The sequence below is a fragment of the Pollicipes pollicipes genome, unplaced genomic scaffold (genome assembly GCF_011947565.3).
Source record: "Pollicipes pollicipes isolate AB1234 unplaced genomic scaffold, Ppol_2.1 Scaffold_6052;HRSCAF=7182_pilon_pilon_pilon, whole genome shotgun sequence".
Lineage (NCBI taxonomy): Eukaryota > Metazoa > Arthropoda > Thecostraca > Pollicipedomorpha > Pollicipedidae > Pollicipes > Pollicipes pollicipes.
Window position 1 is genome coordinate 14,310,225 of NW_023596805.1, and position 26,713 is coordinate 14,336,937.

The window sequence follows — 26,713 nt, forward strand, 5'->3', positions numbered from 1 at the left end:
TGCAGACTTTGATCGTGCTGAGAACACGCCTGTGCTCTGCTGGATTCCTAGCCATCTGGGCATTAAAGCAACGAACTGGCTGGGCAGCGGACAAACGTACAGCGTACCCACCACATACACTATCTCTACCCGCGCCGTTCGGAAATTTCTATCCAGCTATGATAGCGTATGCAAAGTAAACGTCGAGGAAAATAACAACCTGAGGGCAATTGAGCCACAGTTGGGCCTGTGGCCATCCAGTTCATGCGTGATGAGGCGCGAAGAGGCCAGTCTATGCCGAGTGCGAATCGGTCACACTTACACGACACATCCAGTGCCAGATGCAGTGCGCCGATGGCTGTTTGCATTCATATGTTATGAAAAAGTACTGGCGTCATTTCGGACGAGAAGCTCTGGCCCACCTCGACATCATGGGGAACGACTCTTCCTCGTTGAACGCGGGTCAGGGGTTTTCATTTCTTGCCGACGTAAAGTTTCTAGCATTTTTCCTGCTTTTTAGCTAAAAGCATGTAACTCTTAATCCGCGCCCGGGCTAGCAGAGAGGCTAGATGAACAATTACGGCGCGTTTTGCTTGCAATCTGTTACAAATATGTTACCAAGCGTCGGAGGACCTATGCATAATGTAGACAACTATGCGGTCTTGAGTACCATTCTTACAATACACTATTTTTAACCGCAGAAAAGCGTTGTTCTGGTCACATGGACCCAGCTCGAACCTTTTTTATTTTTGCCCGCCTTGAACTTTTTTTTATTTTTGCCGCATGTGGACCCCGAAGTAATGCGCACCGCCGGCTGGGCGATCTGCTCTCACCTGAGCGGGCAGAACCAGCACGTACCGACAGGTCAGCGGGGACACGACAGGCCGAACCAGCACGTACCGACAGGTCAGCGGGGACACGACGCGCCGAACCAGCACGTACCGACAGGTCAGCGGGGACACGACGCGCCGAACCAGCACGTACCGACAGGTCAGCGGGGACACGACGCGCCGAACCAGCGCGTACCGACAGATCAGCGGGGACACGACGCGCCGAACCAGCACGTACCGACAGGTCAGCGGGGACACGACAGGCCGAACCAGCACGTACCGACAGGTCAGCGGGGACACGACAGGCCGAACCAGCACGTACCGACAGGTCAGCGGGGACACGACAGGCGGAACCAGCACGTACCGGCAGGTCAGCGGGGACACGACAGGCCGAACCAGCACGTACCGGCAGGTCAGCAGGGACACGACAGAGATACAAACACCGTATGCCAAAAGGCCGCACGGGTAAAGATAGTAGCAAAAGCCGGGACGTGCTGCACATGTTACGGGATGAAGACCATATCGCCAACTTCGTTTCTTGGGTACGAGTTCGCAGAAAGACAACTTGCAGCCAGTTCCGAACAGACAAACGACGGCTCCTGGACGCCCACGGCCAGGCAGACAGAACTAAGCGAGTGTCTGGCTGGAGGTTGGCAGGGTCTGAAAACGCAGCTGGAGCCAAACATTCCACACTGTATGGCTACTCCGCTGCCGAGGTTTCCACCTAGTGATGGCGAACCCTTGGAAGGAGTTGTGAACCCTCGGGAGTGAACCCCCGGAAGGACTCTCGTCAGCTGGTCGTCAGCGGATGCCGGTCCGGCCGAGGCCCCAGCGGCGGCCTGTCCTCATCAGCTGATAGTCAGCGGATGCCGGTCCGGCCGAGGCCCCAGCGGGCGGTGGCGGTTCTGGCTGACGGGACGGCGGCCGTGGGAGCGCGGCCAGCTGCCGCTGCTGGCCGTCCCTGAGCGCCGTGCGGGCTGGCTTGGTCAGCCCGCGCCCAGTGGCGGGATGATGGCTTACGGGGGGCCTTTGTGTCGCCGCGCCGCTCTCGTAATGTCGTTCGCCGCGGTGGGCGACTTTTGTCGCCGCGCCGCTCCCGTACTGTCGTACGCCGGGGGGGGGGGGGGGGAGGGGGGCGACTTCGTGTCGCCGCGCTGCTCTCGTTCTGTCGTCCGCCGCGGTTTTTTCTCGGACTGGCATCCGCACCTGGTGGGATTTTGTCCGCACGCTATTCTACAGGCCCTCAGCAAGGGTCATACAACTTGCACGATGAACGATGAGGCAGCGATATAGCCTGCTGGCGGCCTGCTGATGGCGCTCCTCGCCCCACGGCTTGGCGTGAGGCTAGCACGCTGGCGGCCTGCTGATGGCGCTCCTCCCCCCCCCCCCCCCCGTCAAGCATCAAGGGACACTTGGCGCCACTGTTACCGCCGACTTAGATTCGGTTCTTTTGCGTTTGTCGACGATAACCTTCTGTCGACGGCCGATGGTGATCAATGCTATGAACCTGTGTGATGCTATAAACATATGTTTGTGTATTGGATGTAATCCACGCCACCTGCTATTGCTGTGTGTCATCTTGATGGCGCTGGCAACCACTGGAACATCTGGATGCGAGTATGGACCACGCTCCAGAAAAATGGGAGGGTTGGGAACAAAGCACGAAATGGGGGAGACGATCTGATGTGAAATGGCGGTTCGAGCGCACCAGGGGCGAAAAAGACATTTCGCGATAAAAAAGGCGATCAAAGCACAGCTTGGCCAGATTCGAGTAGCTGCTCTCGAGCTTCCGTTCCTGCCAGTGGTTGCACGGCTAGGCGTTGTTGACTGCAGGATATCCGGGCCGTGTATGCCTGACATGCTTTTGCTGGCGCTCTGGCCTGCTGGGCGCCGGTATCCTCGCCCAGGGCGAAGCTGTCCTCTGCCCTGCGGCGGACATATTGTGCTCGGAGGAGGCCTGCCCTGCGGCGGACATATTGTGCTCGGAGGGGGCCTGCCCTGCGGCGGACATATTGTGCTCGGAGGAGGCCTGCCCTGCGGCGGACATATTGTGCTCGGAGGAGGCCTGCCCTGCGGCGGACACATTGTGCTCGGAGGAGGCCCGCCCTGCGGCGGACATATCGTGCTCGGAGGAGACCTGCCCTGCGGCGGACATATTCTGCTTGGAGGAGGCCGATGCGGCGCTCCGCCACGGAGGCGATCCACCGGCATTCCCGCCCCCGTGCTCTATTTCTGATGATGGCGGCGGCCCGTCCGCAGGAAGCACGCCTGACACACAGGCACGGCATCGAGCGGCCACCCACCGGCGGCCGGGTTATCACCGCAACGAGGGAAAACCGTCCGACGGGTCTCTGATAACCAGATACGCATCACCACATCACTGACGTGGCTAAGGAAAAAGCGGCTGGTTGGGAGAGTGGAGGAATGAGACACCTCGATAGTCTGCCCGAAATGTGCTCTTTTTCAGTGTTGTTTTTTGTTCCATTTCGCACCGATCGTGGCTAAACATAATTTAGTGGCATGAGACGAAAGTACGAATGTGCTCACTGAAATTTGTGTAAGTTGGCCAGAAATGGGCGGACACCTGAATTCAGCTCCTTGGCTTCGCGACTCCTTATTCCTTATTGTGAGGTCGTCTGTGAATATGAAAAGAATGTGAGGACGCAACCCCCCCCCCCCTCTCCCCCGGCTGTGGGAGCTGTGCTCGCAAGGCGCGGTGTATGATTAAAAGTCGGTGGTCTGGTTATGCGAACAAAGACCCGGGTTGTCAGAAGGGGTTGATGGCAGGTCGGGCCGCCCGCGGTTGGGCACGCCCTGACAGGCTTCAACGCTGATTGGCTGTCCGTCTTAGTGACGTCACACACTATCGACCGGGCCATTGGCCGCGGCCAGACGCCTCGGCGCCAGTGACGTCAGTGGTAGTCGGCTGACGCTGCGAGTCGCCCATTCAGTCGCTGGCGCCGACGGGGGCAGTGACTGGGACGCAGGTCGTCGTGGAGCCGGGGCGAACACGGCAGTTGCCTATCTCGAACACGCGCCAGAGTGGGGGTGGGAGGGGCACTTTAACCCCGAAGGATCGTGCACAATATTTTCTGAACGGCGCAGTTTGGCCGCGTCAAACTTTGCATAGCTGTGGTCAATTGAATAAGGGATATTTTGGTGTACAAAATAGACATGCTTTTGTCAGGTCGCTGACCTGTTACGGGTCAAAGTCAAGCCTTGGCTGTCAGTGAAGGCAATCTAAAGTAAATTGTTTAGTCTGATGTGACAGTGTCGTGTTAGACAAAACCATACATTTCTGATATGTGATGTAGGCAATAAAACAACTGAATTTAGGATTCGAACGAATTCCATTGACCAAGGGTCGGGTATATAGGTCAGGTCGAGGCCGAAACCGTCCTTTAAGGAATGGAGAAACCGGAGAGCCGTTATGGGGTAGTTTCTGATGTTCGTTTCGAATTCTTGATAACAGGGACCGCAGCAGGCATTCCTTGGACTTACAAGTAGTGGAGTGGGTCACTGACCATAAATAAGCCAGATCAGTATTTTTTGGCTGAAACGTGCTGCATAGCGTTATCCTTACGAGTATTAAAATTTTAAAAAATCAAAACAGTCTCGTCGCTTTTGATCACCATCACCTTCTAAAGGTCAAACAATGTCACTGACCTCAAATGAACACTGGTGATCTGTTGTTTATAGCAGGTATCTAGGTTCAAACTGGTTGGTTGGGGAGGTCTGAGGACGTATTGAACACCCGTGTTGAGCTGACCTTTTTGACCTTATTTGATCTAAAGGTCATGGCATATGGACTTTAAATTTTGGCATAAGTGAGTTCATGTGCAAACTATCCCACCCTTTGAATTTGGTGTAAGCTTTCTTACTTTCTTGTAATATCACGGGATCAATTGACCCCCACTCCACCCATCCGGGCGCGTGTTAGGGCCCGGCCTTTTCATTTGATTGTTTAGACTTTAACGAAAAATTGTTTGTGTAACCACAGCTTTCTTTATTTAAAACCTGCATGGTTGTCATATGACTGTTGCTTGCACAAACCCCCATACTTCATCGACTATGCCCAGGGACGCAGCCCATATGTGGTGATGGGGATTCCAGGGTTGGCAAAGGGTGACTAAGATTTTTTGGGAAAGAGTCCCAGTCCATTTCATGGTACTTGCAAATCGCGATCAGAGTGCAGACGCCGTTAACACTAGTAGGTAACGTACCCAACGTATCAGTAGGTTATTAGTATTGGTTTGCCCGGGCGCTAGGCACAAACTGTGTACATTTTCGCTCTGCTGCTGTCTAACCTTTTTTCACAGAATTGCGACTGTTGGGCGTGACGTGTCACTGTCCATGGTTGTCAATGAGATGTAGAGGCTAATGTATTCCTGATCACCAGACCGCGTTGTTTGTAATGCAATAGAATCGTGGCGAAAATGCGCTCGTCTGTGCTAGGGTTGAGCGCTGGAGCCGCTTGTCTGCACCTCTTGCTGTGGCCGCCGGCGAAGGGTGAGGTGTGCGCCCAGGGTATCACGTGACCAAACTAGCCGGCTCAGCAAATTGAATTTTAGGAAGCCAGTAAGTCCTGCGGAAACTTGGCAATGCTTGCGGCACCTGCCGCACGCGGCCGCTGTTGGCGAAGCTCCTGCAGGCGCCGGCCGCTGCGGCACACCTCGCCGCCAGAGGGAGGCCGCACAAGGGCAGCGGCCGGCGCCGAATCCGCTCGGGCGGCGGCGCTCGGGTGGCTTCCGTGGCCGCTGCGGCGGGCGTAGGGTGGGCAAAGAGCGGCGGTGGCGGTGGCTGTCTGGAATAGGGACTGGATGACCTCGTGCGATATGAAGAGCAGGGTTGTGACACGGCTACCGGTCCCCGAACACCACCTCGCACAGCCGCGCTGCAATCACGGCACGCTCCCGCTCGCAAACTTCAGACGCTTCATCCAGATATGTCACTGGTGCGGCCCAAAGACCAGGCTTATGTCGACTTTTGCCCTTGGGGTCGGCATTCCATTTAAATGAATTTCGGATATATGCCCCCAGTGGTCTTGAACTCTGCTAGCAAGCTGCTCAGTTTGCAAACGGCTTGCTGTAGCCATTTGAAGCCGCAATTTGATGACATGCATACCGGAAGCGGATGCAATTTTCCCGATATGATGCGAGCAGAAATTCGCGTTGGACGTGACAACAGTGAAATGCGTCGTTTTTTATGCTGTGGCCTTGTCGGAATTTAGAATATCTGGATACGTTGTTAAATGCACGGAGGTGAGCTCAGGGCTTCAGCCCCGGTCACGGGATCACAGGCGCCGGCGCTCCTGATATCGACCCGAGAACACGGTCGTGCTGCACGGACGGGGCAGATGGAGCTGAGAAGGGACTCGGGATTACCAAGACGCAGATTCTCGAGCTCAGCACGAGCCTGTACGGCTCTGGGGTCAGTTTAAGGGCGTGACGGGTAGCTTCGGATTTGTGATGTGTGTGTACGCCTGAACTTTTTCAGTGTTTGAGTGCCTTTTTTCCCCGGCCTGAATTGTATTCGGAGAGCATGTCTGGCGTAATCTCGTGCACAACATCGTTGTGTGCAGTGGTGTGACTCAACGGGGTTTGGTCTCGTGCCCCCTCACCGGCTTTTCCGTTCGGCTTGGTTGTGCTTCTGCGGGATGAGACGTGCAGTAGGTCTGCCGCATTGTTAATGTGCCACGCTATAGGCTTCTGAAGTGTTGTATATCTGTGTGGCGTCACCTACATCCGGCGCTGAGGCCCCTGAGAACGGCTTGGGTGTCAGCCGGCAGAAGTCGAGGGCTGCTGCCGAGGCGGGCTGTGGGTCAGGTGACCGGCTCAGGAGTCACCGGTGTCCGTCTGTAGCCCGCTGGTCGACCCACGCACCGGCACCGTCCGGCCGCCTCATCTCCGGACCGTCCACTCGCCCCCTCCCCCCCCCCCCCTTTGTAGGGCGTCTCCGGAACCGCGACCACGTCCGGCGGCGCGGCGCTCTGACGTCAGAGGCCCGGCGGCACGCCGACGGGGCCCATGTCGGCTCAGCAACCACGGCGACAGCCGGATAATGAAGACCGGCTCTAGCGGGCCCCCGCCGGGGCCGGACGTCATCCATCCCGTCACGACGGCCTGCCGGCTCAGCTCCGATACAGAGCCGGCGGCGGCCCGCCGGCTGGTGGGCCAGCGTGCGTGTGATAGGACGTCGACCGGCTCAGATCCGTATAGAGCCGGTGGTGGCCCGCCGGCTGGTGATAGAGCCAGTGGAGGCCCGCCGGCTGGTGATAGAGCCAGTGGAGGCCCGCCGGCTGGTGATAGAGCCAGTGGTGGCCCGCCGGCTGTTGATAGAGCCAGTGGTGGCCCGCCGCTGTTGATGGAGCCAGTGGTGGGCCCGCCGGCTGTTGATAGAGCCAGTGGTGGCCCGCCGGCTGTTGATAGAGCCGGTGGTGGCCCGCCGGCTGGCGATAGAGCCAGGTGGTGGCCCGCCGGCTGGTGATAGAGCCAGTGATGGCCCGCCGGCTGGTGATAGAGCCAGTGGAGGCCCGCCGGCTGGTGATAGAGCCAGTGGTGGCCCGCCGGCTGGTTGGCCCGCCGGCTGGTGATAGAGCCAGTGGTGGCCCGCCGGCTGGTGATAGAGCCAGTGGCGGCCCGCCGGCTGGTGATGGAGCCAGTGGTGGCCCGCCGGCTGGTGATAGAGCCAGTGTGGCCGCGGCTGGTGATAGAGCCAGTGGTGGCCCGCCGGCTGGTGATAGAGCCAGTGGTGGCCGCGCCGGCTGGTGATAGAGCCAGTGGGTGGCCCGCCGGCTGGTGATAGCCAGTGGTGGGCCCGCCGCTGGTGGGCCAGCGGGCGTGTGATAGGGCGTCGACCCGGCGCAGTCCGATGGACACACTTGGCGGGCTGGTTGTGGTGGAAATCAATAATCGAAGACTTACAGAAAAAACTAAGTGCGATGCGTGTATCCATGCACTTGTTTGTGCATTGCTTGGTAGTTAACATCCCTGCTAACAAGGCAGGCGGCACATCGATCAGAGCTGCTTGATCTGATCTGATTGCGTAATAGTCTGACCGGGGACCCGACCCCTACCAAGTCTGGTGTGCGGCAGCCCGAGTTTGACCGGGTGCTGGTCCCGGTCGGACTCGATCGGACCGGCCCTTGCCTTGTATGGCCCAGCGTTGGCTGACCTGAGCTGACTTTATGGAATATGGCAAGCCTATGTGCTGCATCGGCTTGCCGATCCGTATATCGGAAGCTCTACTCAGAGGCCGCTGAATGCTCGGCATCACCAGTCCAGCGTCGAGCATTGCTTGTTTCTGTAGTACCTCGCTGACCTTGCATACTTTTCGTGGCCTCTGGAGTCAGCGTTTCGATGCTGCAGCCACAAGCATGAGTCGCCGCGCTGGCCAGGCTGCCTGTATACAAGGACGGACGTGATGAAGGGCTTCCTCTTCCTCATTCAGGATCGTGGAATTGCATAAATGCATTGTTCGCCGAGTTGCTGCCATTGTTGTAGTAGCGTTCTGAGCACGTCCGCTTTTTCTTATCTTGAGTTGAGGGGGTTGTTGGTGTCAACATCTGAGGCGGTTTTTCTTTCAAGAGTAAACATGCAGTTTTGTGGACCTGGGTGACGTGACTACCACTGTTATGAACATATTTTGCTGGTTAAATGTCTGTCCTCCGTGTGCAGTGCATATTCGGAAAACGTTTCCTCGATGTTTTGAATGTGCATGCCATCTCCCTGATTCTCGCTCGTTATTTCTTGTTTTCTTCCCTTTTCTCGTCGTCTCTCACTCTCTGGTGCCTTATTTTCTCACTGTCTTTCTCCCATTCGTAGTTGCCGTCGTGCTATATGATTGGTCTGGCCCGTTTCAAGGGCTCTCGTGGATCGCTGGCTCCCACATCAAGGGCCGTCGAGTGGTGGCACTCCACGGGGTGACGCGACCCTATGAGGAACACGGGCCCCGACCCGATGGCTGGCCAGCGCTGGGTGCGGGACGCCGGCGCCCAGCGCTGGCCGTACCGAGCATTTCGAGGTGTTGCTGAAGCAGCCAGATCTCTGGCTTCACTACTCATGCCGTGTGAGCGGAGACGCAGCTGCGGTGATGGTGGTTGAGCTGTGGCCGCCTGCAGCTCGCCAGGCAGCCACGACAGCCCTGCTTGCCTGAGGCCCGGTCTCGCCCGCCCTGCCGCTCAGGGCGCGTCCGATCAGCGTGAGCGGCCGTTATTGAGTTTGGCGGCCGGGGTGGCGGGCGTGATCCGATCATGGTGGCCGGCGGACGCAGGCAGCCGATGTCATGACAGCCGGCCGACGACGCCCCGGGCGCTGTTTGTACGCGCCGCGGCCGCGACCTTTCGACCTTGGCCGGTGCCTTGCTGTTGCGAGGGCGAGGCGCGAAGACGGGAGGCGTGCTCAGCCGATCCGTGTCTGTGCGGTGCCAACGGGGGGCGTGCTCAGCCGATCCGTGTCTGTGCGGTGCCAACGGGGGGCGTGCTCAGCCGATCCGTGTCCTTGTGGAGCCGGCGGCGCGGCTAGCGTTAGCCGGAATTGACCGCTGCGGCAAGGCTGACGGTGTCGCTGTCGTACATGGGGCCGTGCCATAGGCTGACGGTGTCGCTGTCGTACATGGGGCCGCGTCATAGGCTGACGGTGTCGGTGCCGTACATAGGGCCGTGCCGTAGGCTGACGGTGTCGGTGCCGTACGTAGGGCCGCGTCATAGGCTGACGGTGTCGGTGCCGCACATAGGGCCGCGTCATATGCTGGCGGTATCGGTGCCGTACATAGGGCCGTGCCATAGGCTGACGGTGTCGCTGCCGTACGTACGGCCGCGCCACAGGCTGGCGGTGTCGGTGCCGTACATAGGGCCGCGTCATAGGCTGGCGGCGTCGGTGCCGTACATAGGGCCGTGCCATAGGCTGACGGTGTCGCTGCCGTACGTACGGCCGCGCCATAGGCTGGCGGTGTCGGTGCCGTACATAGGGCCGCGTCATAGGCTAACGGTGTTGGTGCCGTACATAGGGCCGTGCCACCGTGACTGATGATGTCACGCCGGCCAAGTTTCCGTGGGTGGGACTGTATCGAGGATACAACAGAGATAAACGGCGGCGTGTTTGGCCGTGAAGTGGCCCTGGGGCGTGCTCACGGCTCTGCAGCCTGAACAGACGTGGTCGCTTCTGGGCAGCCCTTCGTCGGCGCCTGATGGACGTGACGATACCGGGTATTGAATGGGCCGGAGCTGCACTGGCTCAAGGAGTGTGTGTTTCAGCTGCTGCTGGTCAGAGAAGTGTGGGAGTCGGCTGCTACTGGTTAGAGCAGTACGAGTGTCAGCTGCTCCTGGCCAGATGGGACGGGCGTGGTTGTGTGTGGGATCTGGGTTGTGGGTCTGGACTGTGTTCTGTAGGTATAGCCACACCGTAGTGGGGAAGAGAAGGATGGGGGTGGATCATTGTTTTGCGCGGCGAGATTTTAGCAGCGACCAACCTTCATCAACATGACCATTCAGGAGCGGTGTCGGCATGACGCCCGTACCGATCTTCGATAGTTCTCTCACTGTTGACCTCCGGTGTCTCACGTGACCTTGGCCTGTCTACGCAGCAAGCAAACGCCATGTACCGTTCCACAAACGGTGCCCGGAGCGTGTTGTCAGGCATGGTCGATTTGCGTCACTCCGGGGTCCTAATGATGCGATAAATGTGCGTGCCCTTGCTTGTGGCCGGCTCCCTGGCACTCCAGCTCCGGCAGGCGTGCAGGAGGTCGGCTCTAGTCACCCCCGGCCATCCGGGCCAAGATCAGCGCCTCAGACCGCTGGGTTGGAGCAGGCCGGGGCCAACAGATGCCCATCACGCCCACTGGCCAACAGATGCCCATTTCCGTTCTTTTATCAAAAGTCTGTGTTTGCAGTTACCCGTTCATTAAAGCCATTTAAGCAATGGAAGGCTTCTACAGATGTCTCAACTTTACGACAGGCTGTATTGGAAAATCCATTTCGTCTTAACGCATTGAAAAGCCGTCAAGCTACAGGCTGCGTCGCCTAACAGCATTCATTTGAGATGTAAGCTCGCCCATGCATGGTGAGCGGGCGCGGCTCCGGAGCATTGCTGAGTTGCCAACGCTGAATAATTTCTTAACGCAAAACATGCTGGACAGCAGCTGCGTTGCATCTCGCAAACACTCACCGCCGCTGTGTTTTAAGCACATCAAGCCCACGGCAAGTTACACGCTCAGCCCCAAGCCGTGTCGTCTGACAGCTCTGATTTGCAATGTAAACACGTCCCATGTGAGGCCGCTGCCGTTCCCCCTCGCTTCCCTCCGGCAGCGCTGCTGCTGACTTCCGTGACCCCGGTGGACCCGGTGTAACCGCCGTTAACCTTTGCCTCCTTCGCCAGAGTCTGTGCCGGCGAGATGCCTCTGCTGAGCCCTCGGAACAACGGCCGAATGGCCCACAACAGCGTGGCGCCGCGCAGCTCGCAGCTCTACACCGTGGAGGTGGGGGATACGCGCTTCCAGATCCTGAAGCGTTACCAGAACCTCAAGTCAATCGGTTCCGGCGCCCAGGGCATCGTCTGGTGAGTGCCGGCTCCTCCTCCTCCTCCGCCTCCATCTTCGCCTCCGCCCCCCGCCCCCGCCCCCGCCCCCGCCTCGCACCTCCGCACTCCATCTTCGCCGCCGCCCCGCCCCCCGCACCCGCCCCAGCCCCCGCCTCCGGCCCTCCGCCTCCGCCTCCGCCTCCGCCTCCGCCTCCCGCCTCCGCCTCCGCCTCCGCCTCCATCTTCGCCTCCGCCCCCGCCCCCCCCCCGCCCCGCCCCCGCCCCCGCCTCCGCCTCCGCCTCCGCCTCCGCCTCGCCTCCGCCTCCGCCTCCGCCTCCGCCTCCGCCTCCGCCTCCGCCTCCGCCCTCCGCCTCCGCCTCCGCCTCCGCCTCCGCCTCCGCCCCCCCCGCCCCCGCCCCCCGCCCCCGCCCCCGCCTCGCCTCCGCCTCTGTCTCCACCTCCGCTCCGCCTCCGCCTCCGCCTCCGCCTCCGCCTCCGCCTCCGCCTCCGCCTCCGCCTCCGCCTCCGCCTCCGCCTCCGCCTCCGCTTCTGCCTCCACCTCCGCCCCCGCCCCGCCTCTGCCTCTGCCTCTGCCTCCGCCTCCGCCTCCGCCTCCGCCTCCGCCTCCGCCTCCGCCTCCGCCTCCGCCCCCGCCTCCGCCTCCGCCCCCGCTCCGCCTCCGCCTCCGCCTCCGCCTCCGCCTCCGCCTCTGCCTCCGCCCCGCCCCCGACCCGCCCCCGCCTCCGCCTCCGCCTCCGCCTCCGGCTCCGCCTCCGCTCCCTCCGCCTCCGCCTCCGCCTCCGCCTCCGCCTCCGCCTCCGCCTCCGCCTCGCCTCCGCCTCCGCCTCCGCCTCTGCCTCCGCCTCCGCCTCCGCCCCCGCCTCTGCCTCGCTCCGCCCCCGCCCCTCCCCCGCCCCTGCCCCTGCCCCCGCCCCGCCTCCGCCTCCGCCTCCGCCTCCGCCCCCCCCCCCGCCCCCGCCCCCGCCTCCGCCTCCGCCTCTCTGTCTCCACCTCCGCCTCCGCCTCCGCCTCCGCCTCCGCCTCCGCCTCCGCCTCCGCCTCCGCCTCCGCCTCCGCCTCCGCCCCCGCTTCTGCCTCCACCTCCGCCCCCGCCCCCGCCTTGCCTCTGCCTCTGCCTCCGCCTCCGCCTCCGCCTCCGCCCCGCCCCCGCCTCCGCCTCCGCCTCCGCCTCCGCCTCCGCCTCCGCCTCTGCCTCCGCCCCCGCCTCCGCCCCCGCCTCCGCCTCCGCCTCCGCCTCCGCCTCCGCCCTCCGCCCCCCGTCTCTGCCTCCGCCTCCGCCTCCGCCTCCGCCCCCCGCCTCCGCCCCCGCCCCCGCCCCTGCCCCTGCCCCCGCCCTCCGCCTCCGCCTCCGCCTCCGCCTCCGACTCCGCCCCCGCCCCCGCCCCCGCCTCCGCCTCCGCCTCCGCCTCAGCCTCCATCTCCGCCTCCGCCTCCGTCGCCTCCGTCGCCTCCGCTTTGTGAGAAGCGGTCCTGAAGCTCCCGCCGTCATCGGCGGCGGGGTTGAGTCACATGGGTGCTCGGTAACGCTCCGCCCTTTCGGAGTTGGGTTGATGGTACGATTGCGCCATTGGATGATACGACGGTGCCATTTACAACGTGCTCGGGAGATCTGAAGCTGTGCGAACCCAGACCATACCCAGACGGATCTGTTTGTAACCAAATAGCACCGCTGGCCTTACTAGCCAACACAAAAGAGGTGAGCTGCGATCCATAAGGTATATTTGTGCTAAGAGTTCTGTTTCTTTGCGACAATGAATCTGCAAAGTTTTATCCATGACGGGGCCCCGGTGGGAAAGTGGCCCCACGCGGCGCTGCGTTCGTTGTGACTGCGTTTTAGTCCGAAGAGTTACGGCAGAAGGTAAAGCATTCAAGTGGTCATATTTAAGGTGTTCTTGATTTGTTGTAGTTGAAAGCCGCGCTTTACAACGCAGATTGTTTTCTCGTCCCAAGGAAGATGGAACTTGTTGAAAACTTGTGGGTAGTCTATGGCCTACTGGCCTATAAACTATGGCCCCTGGGTGACTGCAGATGTTGGACCTCACTGAGCTGCGTTTTAAAGCTGAGGCCTGGGGGTGCTTCAGGTGGACTCCTCGTGCCGCCACACGCGGCGTATTTTGAGGCCGAACCACATGGCTGCAGTCGCTGCCGTCGCGTTAACAAACTGGGCACCGCTCCGGCGTCGCAAGTCTCGCATCCAGCTGGCCTGCGCCTGCGCCGGGCAGTATCTCCAATTATGAAACAATTGGGAATAGCGGCGCTGTGTCGCGTGCCAATTACTGAATTCCTAACGAGCATCTATTTCGGTAGTTATTAAGGACTTCATTATTCCCGGGCTCGCAGGCGTTTTAAAATGAAACTTCAATGGTAAAATAGTCCAAGACTATCTGACCATCCGACCATCTGAACAGCACAGCGAGGTTTGCTGGTGACGTCAGGACTTCAGTTGTCAGCAGCCCCAGTAGAGCCAATGGCTGTCCATGTAGAGCAGTGGGCAGCCCCAGTAGAGCTGATGGCTGACCGCGGTCGGGAAATGTGCAGGGTTTCCGCTTGGCGGGCAGCTGTGGTCGCTCAAATGCGAGGGAATGTTGGGCTGGGTCTAGACGGTCCAATGCGTCCTCGACGGACTGGACGGGGTTCAGTGCGGGACCCAATCCAGCGTCGAAATGTGGCGCCGATTAGTTAGTGGTGCCTGCTGTGTGTCGCCCCCCCAGCAGGGGGCTAGGGCTGGTCGGGCATCAGCTGGTGGGCTGCCTTTACGCCGCCTGACGCGCGCCGGGTCCGTCGGCCGTCCGCCCGGCAGCTACCTATGGTGCGCCGACGGCTGGGGAAGGCGCCGGCCGACCAGTCAGCCGCAACTCAGGAATAGTCGGGCGGCCGCGTGCTGTGCCGAGCCGGGCGGCCGGTGGTCTCACGCAGGACGCAAGCGAGGCGCTGCCACCTCGGCGAAGGCTTAGCGCACAGTCGGGGGCGCTCAGCACCGTGGGCGTGGCGCAAACATGGAACAGGAATGCTTTGATTTGAAATGCGCCCAGACAATGCAATGCATGGCATGACAGTAAGCAGCATCACTGCCCGACGTTTGACCTGACCTTGGTGAGCAGCCGTGATGGGCATCAGACATTGACTAACAGGTAGCAATTTTGAATTTTTTTGTCCGTTAAAAGTTTCAAGTACAGCGTAGTAAGAAAAATATTGCCGGATTTAAGTTGCCCGTAGCACGTAATTGACTGGTCACATTGGCGAACGCATAGATGTAAAAGATGCACCAAGCAATGAAAATGCGTGACATTCATTGTTCACACTTGGTCATCACTCAGGGAACTCTTAATGGCGTGTGCTCTCCAGTTGCTAGCCTTTCTGAAGGAGGCAGAGGTTCACGAGCCCTTGCAGGTTATCGAACTTCCTGGTGCACAGGTCTGATGTGGTCTAGTTTACTACCTGGCCGGCGACCCAACTCAGGTCACCCAGGCGCTGCAGGCCCGCACGGCAGACCTGGCATTTTAGGACCACCTGTATATAAACATTTGGGCGTGGGAGGGGAAGGGTAGGTCTGGCGAGTCAGCTAGCCAGGGGCGCATGTCTGTCCCCGTGTCAGGCAGCCAGGGGTGTCAGTCTGTCCGCCTGTCAGCCAGCCAGGGGTGCCTGTCTGTCCGCGTGTCAGCCAGCCAGGGGTGTCACTGTGTTCGCCTGTCAGCCAGCCAGGGGTGTTGCTGGGGGCTCGCTGTCCGCTGGGGTGCTTTATCCAGGTTGGGGCCACAGGTAACGTATGGGTAGCCGTCCTGTCATGTGGATGTCAGTTCATGCCATTTTGCTCTCGAGGTCGTGTTCGAGCTGCCTCCCGAAGCGCTCTCAGCATGCTACCACAACCGCGTTATATACCACACCGGCGTCAGCGCTCCAGCCTGCAAACGCCGGCGTCCTCCACCACTCCTCTTATGATCGTGACCGTGGGCCCACTGAAAGAATAAGGTGGTGACGAGGCAGGCCGTCTGACCCCGTGACGCAGCACAGTGTCACCTTTTGACTTGTAGCGGGCCCGGCGGGGTGTTTGGCAGCTCCGAGCTCACCTGACCTCGTGACGCAGCACAGTGTCACCTTTTGACTTGTAGCGGGCCCGGCGGAGTGTTCGGCAGCTCCGAGGCCACCTTCCGTTCGCTTCTGTCGCTCAGATGCACCCTGCAAGTGCGAAATTGTTTTTGCACAAGAGGCCTGAGTTTTGAGTTAAAGCCTGAACGTCCGTATGTTGTAACGCTGGATTTCGTAGGCAAACGCACATTGACAGACTCCGTGCCGGACTCAGACAGACTCATGGACAGTTCTTTGCTCCGGATTGAGCAGCACCATGCTGCCAAGTAAAGTTCGGTCACATCAACTAAAACTACGGGGCACATGCTATCGAACGAAACAAAAGTGCATATAGTTGTGTGGTATTACGACCCACCATGCGCGTGTAAAATGAGGACACGTTTTTCTTCCTGGATATATATACATATACATATATATATATATATATATATATATATATATATATATATATATGTATATATATATATATATATATATATATATATCCAGGAAGAAAAACGTGTCCTCATTTTACACGCGCATGGTGGGTCGTAATACCACACAACTATATGCACTTTTGTTTCGTTCGATAGCATGTGCCCCGTAGTTTTAGTTGATGTGACCGAACTTTACTTGGCAGCATGGTGCTGCTCAATCCGGAGCAAAGAACTGTCCATGAGCCTATTGTGGCCATGTCGTGCATGTTTGATGACAGGTCACGGTGAGGCTGCCTGCTGGCTTTGCTGCCGTCTCGACCCTGGCCTGGTTGTGGTCAGTGGCTGTCGGGCCGTCCGCCGCAGGCAGCGGCTGAGCGGAGGGACGCTCGATGTCGCCCCCGTCGCTCGCTGCGACCGGACTGGTTCAGCTGTCAGCGTCAGTATCGAGCCGGGGCCAGCCGGAGCCGGCAACAGCGGCCGGAGTCGGACTGCGGCCGCCGGCTGACGGCCGCCGGTCCAGGGCTTCCAGCTGACTGAGCTGGGCTGGAACCTGTCGGCCGCCGGCTGACGGCCGCCGGTCCAGGGCTTCCAGCTGACTGAGCTGGGCTGGAACCTGTCGGCCGCCGGTATGAGTGTGAATGGTGTGAGCGGGGAGCGCGCGCAAACCGGTCCAGCCGAGGCAGATGAAGAGTGATGGCCACCGGGGGTGCGGTGTGCAGCTGGAGAGTGGTGGCCACCGGGGGTGCGGTGTGCAGCTGGAGAGTGGTGGCCACCGGGGGTGCGGTGTGCAGCTGGAGAGTGGTGGCCACCGGGGGTGCGGTGTGCAGCTGGAGAGTGACGGCCACCTGGGGTACGGTGTGCAGCCGGAGAGTGATGGCCACCGGGGGTGCGGTGTGCAGCCGGAGAGTGATGGCCACCGGTGGTGCGGTGTGCAGCCGGAGAGCGATGGCCACCGGGGGTACGGTGTGCAGCCGGAGAGTGACGGCGACCTGGGGTACGGTGTGTAGCCGGAGAGTGATGGCCATCGGGGTTGCGGTGTGCAGCTGGAGAGTGATGGCCACCGGGGGTGCGGTGTGCAGCCGGAGAGTGACGGCCACCGGGGGTGCGGTGTGCAGCCGGAGAGTGACGGCGACCTGGGGTACGGTGTGTAGCCGGAGAGCGATGGCCATCGGGGTTGCGGTGTGCAGCTGGAGAGTGACGGCTACCAACGAAGATAGGCATCATCTGGGACCTGGGAATGTTGTGAGAAGTGGACATTGACCACTGTTCATCAGTTGACAGAAAAAAATATGGACGAAAGGTAGAACTTTGTCCGTGTTGGGGACAGCTCAGGTAGATGAACAGGCGCGGGTGGTGTGGTCTTGGACCTATGAGATCTCATCTTGAAGATGACCTGCGAGGGAGTACTGGTGAAACAATATTATCAAGCAAACATTGTTACATATTATGAGAAACTTGACGTTGCGGGTAGCGCAGTGGCTCAGCTGTCTGTCTGGGAAGTCGGGGCACGGGGCTCGATTCCTCCGCGGTGCCCGTCTTTCCTGCCAGGATGAGGGGCAGGCGGGGGACGGGGCTCGATTCCCCCGCGGTGCCTGTCTTTCCTGCCGGGATGGGAGGCAGGCGGGGGACGGGACTTGATTCCCCCGCGGTGCCCGTCTTTCCTGCCAGGTTTGGGGGGGGGGGGGGGGGCAGGCGGGGGGCGGGGCTCGATTTCCCCGCGGTACCCGTGTCTCCTGCCAGGATGAGAGGCAGGCGGGGGACGGGACTCGATTCCCCCGCGGTGCCCGTCTTTCCTGTCAGGATGAGGGCAGGCGGGGGACGGGGCTCGATTCCCCCGCGGTGCCCGTGTTTCCTGCCAGGATGGGAGGCAGGCGGGGGGCGGGGCTCGATTCCTCCGCGGTGCCCGTGTTTCCTGCCAGGATGGGAGGCATGCGGGGGGCGGGGCTCGATTCCTCCGCGGTGCCCGTGTTTCCTGCCAGGATGAGGGGCAGGCGGGGCACGGGGCTTGATTCCCCCGCGTTGCCCGTGTTTCCTGCCAGGATTGGGGGCAGGCGGGGACGGGGCTCGATTCCCCCGCGGTGCTCGTCTTTCCTGCCAGGATGGGAGGCAGACGGCGTCATGTCTCAAGTACGCAGTGCGTCGTAAAGCCTTAATAATACACAGACGCCTACACACATACATACACGCCGTGATCCGGGGAGAGTGCTGAGTCTGGCTCTCACCGGCCCGTAAACCGGAGGCTCATATCAAGCCTATGATTTAGCCTCGACACCTTTCACTCAGAATTTGAAGGAACGTCAGCTGCTCGATAGGTAACATGGAGAAAGTGAGCTTGCTGCAGAATAAGCACCTATTGTTTAACGAGCATGGATAAAGTTGAATGGGGCAAGCCAGAAATATGTATGGTTCGGTTCAGGATAAGGCTATCCTGGAAATGCTTCCAATGCCAGTGGCAGGTTGTCAAGGACGCGTTCAGTAGGCCGAAAGATCGTGTGCGACGTTACCAGCCGGGCTACTTGTCATCTGGAATGTAGTATCTCCGGAAGGGGCATGGTCAGTTGGAGATCATGGACGTCCAGCCTGGATGCACATGACTGCGAGTCGTGCTGCTTGTGCACCACGCCGTTGGTGCGAACGTCAGCACTATCTAATTAGTTGCCTCTTTAGGTCGTATCGGATCGTCCGACTCTCGGCGCCAGATATGTTCTTCATCGGCGCCGACCGGATTCCCTTTGTTCCCGGGGTAGGGTACGGTCATTTGTTGCACGTGCCTGGGCGGAGATTGGTCGGTGGGTCGATAGCTTGGGGCGGCCGGCGGGGCGACAAACTCTCCTCCCCCGCGCTGCCAGCGTCTGCGGCCGGAGCGGGCAGGAGCCGGTAGCGGCGGCCGGAGCAGGGCAGGAGCCGGTGGCGGCCGGCCGGAGCGGACAGGAGCCGGTGGGGGCGGCCGGAGGCGGGCAGGAGCCAGGTGGGCGGCTCGGCCAAGCGGGGCCAGGAGCCAGTGGGCCAGTGGCGGCTGGCCGGAGCGGACAGGAGGCCGGTTGGCGGCCGGCCGGAGCGGACAGGAGGCCAGTGGCGGCGGCGGATGAGGGCCAGGAAGGCCAGTGGCATGGCGGCCGGAGCGGACAGGAGCCAGTGGCGGCGGCCGGAGCGGACAGAGCCAGGTGGCGGGCGGCCGGAGCGGACAGAAGGAGCCCGTTTGGACGACGGCCGGAGCGGACACGAGCCAGTGGCGGCGGCCGGAGAGCGGACAGGAGCCAGTGGCGGCGGCCGGAGCGGACAGGAGCCAGTGGCGGCGGCCGGAGCGGACAGGAGCCAGTGGCGGCGGCCGGAGCGGACAGGAGCCGGGGGCGGCGGCCGGAGCGGACAGGAGCCGGTGGCGGCGGCCGGAGCGGACAGGAGCCAGTGGCGGCGGCCGGAGCGGACAGGAGCCGGTGGCGGCGGCCGGAGCGGACAGGAGCCCGGCGGCGGCCGGAGCGGACAGGAGCCAGTGGCGGCGGCCGGAGCGGACAGGAGCCAGTGGCGGCGGCCGGAGCGGACAGGAGCCAGTGGCGGCGGCCGGAGCGGACAGGAGCCAGTGGCGGCGGCCGGAGCGGACAGGAGCCGGCGGCGGCGGCCGGAGCGGACAGGAGCCGGCGGCGGCGGCCGGAGCGGACAGGAGCCAGTGGCGGCGGCCGGAGCGGACAGGAGCCAGTGGCGGCGGCCGGAGCGGACAGGAGCCAGTGGCGGCGGCCGGAGCGGACAGGAGCCAGTGGCGGCGGCCGGAGCGGACAGGAGCCAGTGGCGGCGGCCGGACGACAGGAGCCGTGGGCGCCGGCCGGACAGGAGCCAGTGGCGCCGGCCGGAGCGGACAGGAGCCAGTGGGCGGCGGCCGGAGCGGGACAGGAGCCAGTTGGCGGCGGCCGGAGCGGAACAGGAGCCAGTGGCGGCTGGCCGGAACGGACAGGAGCCAGTGGCGCCGGCCGGAGCGGACAGGAGCCAGTGGCGCCGGCCGGAGCGGACAGGAGCCGGCCGGAGCGGACAGGAGCCGGCCGGAGCGGACAGGAGCCGGTGGCGCCGGCCGGAGCGGACAGGAGCCGGTGGCGGCGGCCGGAGCCGGACAGGAGCCGGTGGCGGCGGCCGGAGCCGGACAGGAGCCGGCGGCGGCCGCCCCGGCGAGCTGTTCCACTGACTGCTGCTGCTATGAACAGGCCATCCCTGATGTCATGTCGTCAGGGGGGATTTTTTACGTCATGTCGTCAGGGGAGGGGGGGCACAGGCGTTGGAAGAGAGTCACGTCGCTCGTCTTGTTCAAGTGTGAAATACCTGGAACAAAAAAGGGATCTTGAGTGTTCCCCACCCGCTTGTGGAAGCGTGGAGTGCATGGGAAGTACATTATGATGGGGGTGGGTTGTATCAGACGTCTCCGAGCTGATGGGCGACATAATGGCGGCCCGCTGGCATCCGTGCCGCTCTGTAGTGACGCGGCTTTCATTCAAGCTGGGAATCCGTGTATCGTTGTATCGAGTGCGCGTTCGGCGTGGCCATCTGTGCAGCTCAGTCAGGTGACCGGTGTGTCTGTGCGTTGTACCTGTCCCGCAGCCCGAGTGCTGCTGTGTGCTGGAACGTTCCGTCCCCCTGCCCCGGACCGATCTGTTGTCTCCTTGCCCCCAACTGGACGTATAACGCTGTCTCCCTGCCCCCAACCTGCTCTGTAAGACTGTCCCCCTACCCCCAGCCTGACCTGTAACGCTGTCCCCTGCCCCCAACCCGCTCTGTAAGACCGTCCCCTACTCCCAGTCTGACCTGTAACGCTGTTCCCCTGCCCCCAACCTGCTCTGTAAGACTGTCTTCTACCCCCAGTCTGACCTTTAACGCTGTTCCCCTACCCCCAGCCTGACCTGTAACGCTGCCCCCCTGCCCCCAGCCTGACCTGTAGCGCTGTCCCCTACCCCCAGCCTGACCTGTAACGCTGCCCCTGCCCCCAGCCTGACCTGTAACGCTGTCCCCTATCCCCTGACCTGTAACGCTGCCCCCTGTCCCCATCCTGACCTGTAACGCTGCCCTCCCTCCCCCAGCCTGACCTGTAACGCTGCCCCCCTGCCCCCAGCCTGACCTGTAACGCTGCCCCTGCCCCCAGCCTGACCTGTAACGCTGCCCCCCTGCCTCCAGTCTGACCTTAAACGCTGCCTCCCTTCCCCCAGCCTGACCTGTAACGCTGCCACCTGCCCGCAGTCTGACCTGTTACGCTGCCCCCTACCCCTAACCCGCCCTGTAACCTGTCTGTAACCAACCTGTCCTCCGCCCGCAGCTCAGCGCTGGACACGCTCTCCAACCGTCAGGTGGCCATCAAGAAGCTGAGCAGACCGTTCCAGAACGTGACGCATGCCAAACGCGCCTACAGAGAGTTCAAGCTGATGAAGCTGGTCAACCACAAAAACGTGAGACCGCAACTGTGGTGTGAGACTTTCGAAGACCTTGTTTGCGCCGGGAAAAGCAGACCAACTGTGCATTGAGACGATGTCTGGTTCGCCGAGGAGAGGCCTTCCAAGGCGTTGAGGACTGCTTTCAAGGCATTGACAACCGACCATGACTTTCGGTAACTGTGATTTATGAAAAGACATTTGAAGTGTTCCTTGGGCTGAGGATAATTTCCATTCACCCTAGGTGAAGCGAACGGGTGGCACGTGCGGTTCGCTCACGCCGGATGATTACACACATGCGATTGTCCGTTGACAGCAGGACGTTGATAGTTCCGTAGAAAAGGCACACTGGTGTTTGTTACTTGGAAACATGTTGTGCATCTAAAATGATGATGAAACTGTTGGTGCCCCTGAATGATGTAACGTTGACGTCGCCCCAGAAAGCAAGTGGTAGTAACCCTAAAAGGCGGGGCTAAAGCTCTCGGCTTGATAACATTTTTGAAACAACTGGAGCGATAAATGGTCATAGGCCAGTGCAACTCGGAACCTCTTTGGTGCACGCTTGTTTACAGGCGACGGGGCAACATTGAAAAATATAATGCACAAGGTTGTAAGATTGCCGCGTGTCTCAAAGCGTCGGTGGTATGTTGTGTGATTGACTTACTATGACGCCACTTCTTAGGGTCGAAAGTTTTGATGCCAGATTTTGGGGCGCACAAGCGTTTTATTATATTCGGCATAGGGGCACGGGCGCATTGCAATCACGTGCAGATATGTTGGTCTGATCGCCGTCAGTAAGTGTCGTGGTTCGGGGTCATATCGCACCAGCTCTCACCCTGTTTGGCGATGGCCCTGAGGAAACGCATCGTGCACTGGGGCTGAAATCAGATCTCGTCATCTGCTGGCCTGGAACAGATGTCAGGTACGATGCGTGCGTCACACTGCGTGATAAACCCTCCACCTGGCATCTGTTCTATACTCTTCTGTCAAATAGGAAGGCCGACGGTTCAGTTTCAGTTCAGTTTTGTCTGTACCGTGCCGTGCCATGGTGCGGCGCCGGCTCCAATCATTTGATGGTGGCTTGTCGGCCGGTGCCAGCAGCTGGAGAGCCGCCGTGGGGCGCCACGTTACGCGACCACGCGACCTCCTGCCCTCTCCTGCGCCGCGGATGGGGCGTGTTACGCGACCACGCGACCCCCTGCCCTCTCCTGCGCCGCGGATGGGGCGTGTTACGTGGCCACGTGACCCCCTGCCCTCTCCTGCGCCGCGGATGGGGCGTGTTACGTGGCCACGTGACCCCCTGCCCTCTCCTGCGCGGGGAATGGGGCGTGTTACGTGGCTACGCGACCCCCTGCCCTCTCCTGCGTGGGGGATTGGGCGTGTTACGTGGCCACGCGACCCCCTGCCCTCTCCTGCGCGGGGCGTGGGGCGTGTCGCCTCTCGGTATGAGCAGCTGCACGCGGCCCGAGACGTACGAGATGTGGGCGGCGAGAGGGCGCTGCCGCCAGCGCCCAGACCGCGCGCCGCTCGAAGGCACGCGAGCTCGGGCTCATAACCCAGCCGACGCGTGCTGAATGCCAGGGCGAGCGGGCCACGCCCGGCTCCGCGGCAAGGTCGGCCGTACCTGGAAGGCTTTCGATGGCTACTCGCCGTAATTTTTCGGGCGTTTCCTTCCACTGGGGTTACCGTCGTTAAAAAGGTCCTTTAAAGGCCTGCCAATTTGCCAGTTGAATGGCATTATTGCGTGCTTTTGATAAGTATGGTAGATGTGGAGTGTGTATTTGTCCTTACTGCGTATACGGCAACCCAGTAACCTATCATCTCCGTTTCCCCGCCATTGCTGACATTTGTGAAAACACCAGTCGTAGACATGTCATTTGGGGTGCCGGTAGTGTAGTGGTTAACGCGTCTCCACTGCGCGTCTGGGAAACCAGAGGTACGGGGTTCGATTCCCCGCGGTGCCCGCCCTTCCTGCCAGGGTGAGAGACAGGCGACGCCATATAGCCTCAGCAGCTGAATGCGTCGTAAAGCCCCAATCACACACACAGACATGTCATTGCGGCCGATCTTCGGAGGTGAATGATGGAATCACCGTGTGCTTTTATCATATAGGCGAATTGCGTTTGTATGAAGAGACCGCACACCAAAGGTCTCATCCGTGCTTTTCCCCGTTAAAATTTTTTTCTGACGAAGCATACCTTCATTCAGCGGATCTGTCTCGGTCCGCCCGCTCCGAATAAGCGCCCAACGTCGGACCATGCGTCATCACGCGGTCTTCAATATTCAAAATGTGAAGTTGTGCAAGTTATGACAATCACATCCTACCCTATTCAAAATACCAAGCCTTGCCGCTGGTACTAAATCCAGGACACGAACCACGACCACGAAGCATTATGTTATGGGCTGCGGCCACTTGATCAAGATACTTAGTTACGTTCCGAGTAACTGGTTCTTGCGTTTCTCTAAAAGGTGGTAAGTTTTTCCAATACGGTATTTCCACTTGTTCTGGTACATTAAGCATATCTTCACCTATATGTGTATTGAAATATTGTTATAGCCAATCCCAAATATCATATAAGTCAAGACCAAGCTGGTGTACACTCTCTCCGTTATTATATAGTTAGATGCAAAGAAGTAACAAAATCATTTTTCAGGTTTCCAGCAAAGGAGTGGTAGGTGAGAGTGAGAGTGAGAGTGAGAGTGAGAGTGAGAGTGAGAGTGAGAGTGAGAGTGAGAGTGAGAGTGAGGGTGAGGGTGAGGGTGAGGGTGAGGGTGAGAGTGAGAGTGAGAGTGAGAGTGAGAGTGAGAGTGAGAGTGAGAGTGAGAGTGAGAGATGAGAGAAGAGAGAGAGAGAGAGAGAGAGAGAGAGAGAGAGAGGAGGAGAGAGAGAGAGAGAGAGAGGGAGAGAGGGAGAGAGAGGTGATGGTGGTGAGATGAGATAGACCCGGACGTGGGCCGCTTTGTGTTGTGTTGCGTTAACCTGCCGTGCGGTCGGCCGGCAGATCATTGGTCTGCTGAATGCCTTCACGCCGCAACGGACGCTGGACGAATTCTCCGACGTGTACCTGGTGATGGAGCTGATGGACGCCAACCTCTGTCAAGTCATCCAGGTAACGGTGGGTGTGACTTAACTATCTCGCTCTCAGGTCAGCAGGAGAACGGTGGGTGTGACCCCGGCTTCCACAGACGCAAGCCAGCCGGCCAGGGGTGCTCCCCGCTCCATGTGTGCGCAGTAGTTATGCAGGTTGCCAGGTAGCGAGAGGAGTGTGTGTGGGGGGGGGGGGGGGGGCGGTAACCTTAACTTTCTGGCTCCGGCAGGTGAGACAGTGAAGGCCGTGTGCGTTCATGTGTGCGTGCGTGCGCGCGTTTGCGTGTGCTTTACCAGAATTACACCCTACACCCTGTGGCGTCACATTGCCACTCAGTCTCCCTTTTCGCAACTGGCGGGGCAGTGCTGACCTGTCAGCACCAAACGTGTTCCTAGATCTTGGGACTCATTTTCCGGATCGGATCCCAATCTCCTGTATCTTCCAGAATCTAGGGTCCACGTTAAGACTTTTCTGATGAATTTTCTGGCATCTGTGATCTTTTGCGTTGCCTTACCAAAGCATGTTGGGGAGTGGGCGATCTTTTTGTGGTCTTCATCGATGTGTCCTTTCGTAACTAGGATTTTCCTGGGGTATTGTTTCTGAATTTCCCTGGCCCAATCGTGCGAAGTTATACAGTTTTTTATGAGCTCTCAGCCAGACCAAGGCGACATGAGCCGTTCCATTTCCAAAATTAAGCTGTTAATTTGCGACAGGCTGACAACACTGAGGTGTCGCCGAAATCCGGCTTGCCGGGCTGCTTGTGTCAGCAGAACATGCGACCCTCATGAACCAGCTCCTTGGCGCCCGTTGATACGCTGCAATGCCTGCACACATCTCCTCCTGTGAATGGTGTATTTTGCTGACAAAGAATGTTTCAGGAAAGCTATTAGGTGGCCCCCGTAGGCGGTCTCTAGCAGTCAACAGCTGCCAACATTGTCAATGACTCTCTACCATGCATGTGGTCTGACAGATGTCTGAAATTCCAAAAGGCAGTGCGTCCCATCGCTGCCAAGCCTGAACCTATCCCGCAAAATCATGTTACTCCAGCACAATTTGACCCCGGTATTTCGTTTCTCAAAACTGCATCGGAGGCAGTGTATTACAGAGAAGTGAGGAAGATTATGCAAGAGGGTATTGAAAATACGATGGCAGCACGTTCCATTTCACACATTTTAAGCGAAAAAATGTGAAGGCATGTACTACATACCAACAAGCAAGAGGTCGTTAACAACATGCAGCGCACGCTCTGATCCACGTGGTAATCTGACGGAAGCAATGACAACACGCATTCTGATTTAAGCCCGTGTTTGAAAATATATGCACACACACACACGCACGCACGCACGCACGCACGCACGCACGCACGCACGCACGCACGCACGCACGCACGCACGCACGCAATCATTACAGACCAAACATATTGGAAAGGGCATGATGAATTAAATGTATTATTTTCATAGTGGTGAGCGGGGAGTCGAGTGAGATTTCTTCCGCAGGAGAAACGAAATTGAAATCGGAATTCTGATCGCTTCAGAAGGATTTCGAGAAAATTGACGTTGCTGATCAAATTGTGCGTGCCTGATCTGACAATTAGTGAAACGTACAAAAAAGGGAATGCCCTGAAAAGACGTAAAGCCCCAGCTCTGCTACCTCGAGATGTCGTCTGTCAGGCGGCAAAGGCAGGGCTGGGCTGTAGCTGCCCCAGACCTCAGGCTCCACTGCCAGCCGGGTTTCCGCCGCCCTCGTTCGGGTATGAGTCTGGTGCCGTGTTTCCGCCGCCCTCGTCTGGCCCGCTGGAGTCCGGGTATGAGTCTGGTGCCGTGTTTCCGCCGCCCTGGTCTGGCCCGCTGGAGTCTGGGTATGAGCCTGGTGCCGTGTTTCCGCCGCCCTCGTCTGGCCCGCTGGAGTCCGGGTATGAGTCTGGTGCCGTGTTTCCGCCGCCCTGGTCTGTCTCGCTGGAGTCTGGGTATGAGCCTGGTGCCGTGTTTCCGCTGCCCTCGTCTGGCCCGCTGGAGTCTGGGTATGAAACTGTCTGTGCTGCCAGCGGCGCCTCGCGCGGCCGCCGCCGCTGCCGTTCAGTCATGCTCAGGCGACGCGTACACACGCCGCCGCTGGCGCCTGGCTGCGGCGCTCGTCCCGCCCGGCCCGGTGCGGCTGACCCCAGCTGACGACCAGGCCGCTCTGTGTGCTGCTGGTGGCTGTCTGCTGTGCTAGGGGCTGCGTACGATGCTGCTGACACGTCACCAGTCGGCCGCTGCCGCCGGGCCGCTGCCGCCGGGCTGCTCCTGCCGGGCCGCAGCTGCCGGGCCGCTGCCGCTGGGCCGCTGTCGCCGGGCCGCTGTATGTGCTGCCGGTGTCACTCCGTACGCGGCTGC

The 26,713-nt window shown here is 60.1% G+C and overlaps 1 protein-coding gene across 1 annotated transcript in view; it reads left to right on the forward strand.

Moving 5' to 3' along the window:
• LOC119104191 (stress-activated protein kinase JNK-like) overlaps window positions 1-26,713 on the forward strand; it is a gene marked incomplete at its 5' end in the record, with an annotated part of 52,934 nt that overhangs the window by 13,794 nt on the left and 12,427 nt on the right. The window contains 3 exon segments of the mRNA XM_037227863.1: window positions 11,183-11,362; window positions 21,138-21,267; window positions 24,252-24,359. Coding sequence (XP_037083758.1) covers window positions 11,199-11,362; window positions 21,138-21,267; window positions 24,252-24,359 — 402 coding nt within the window.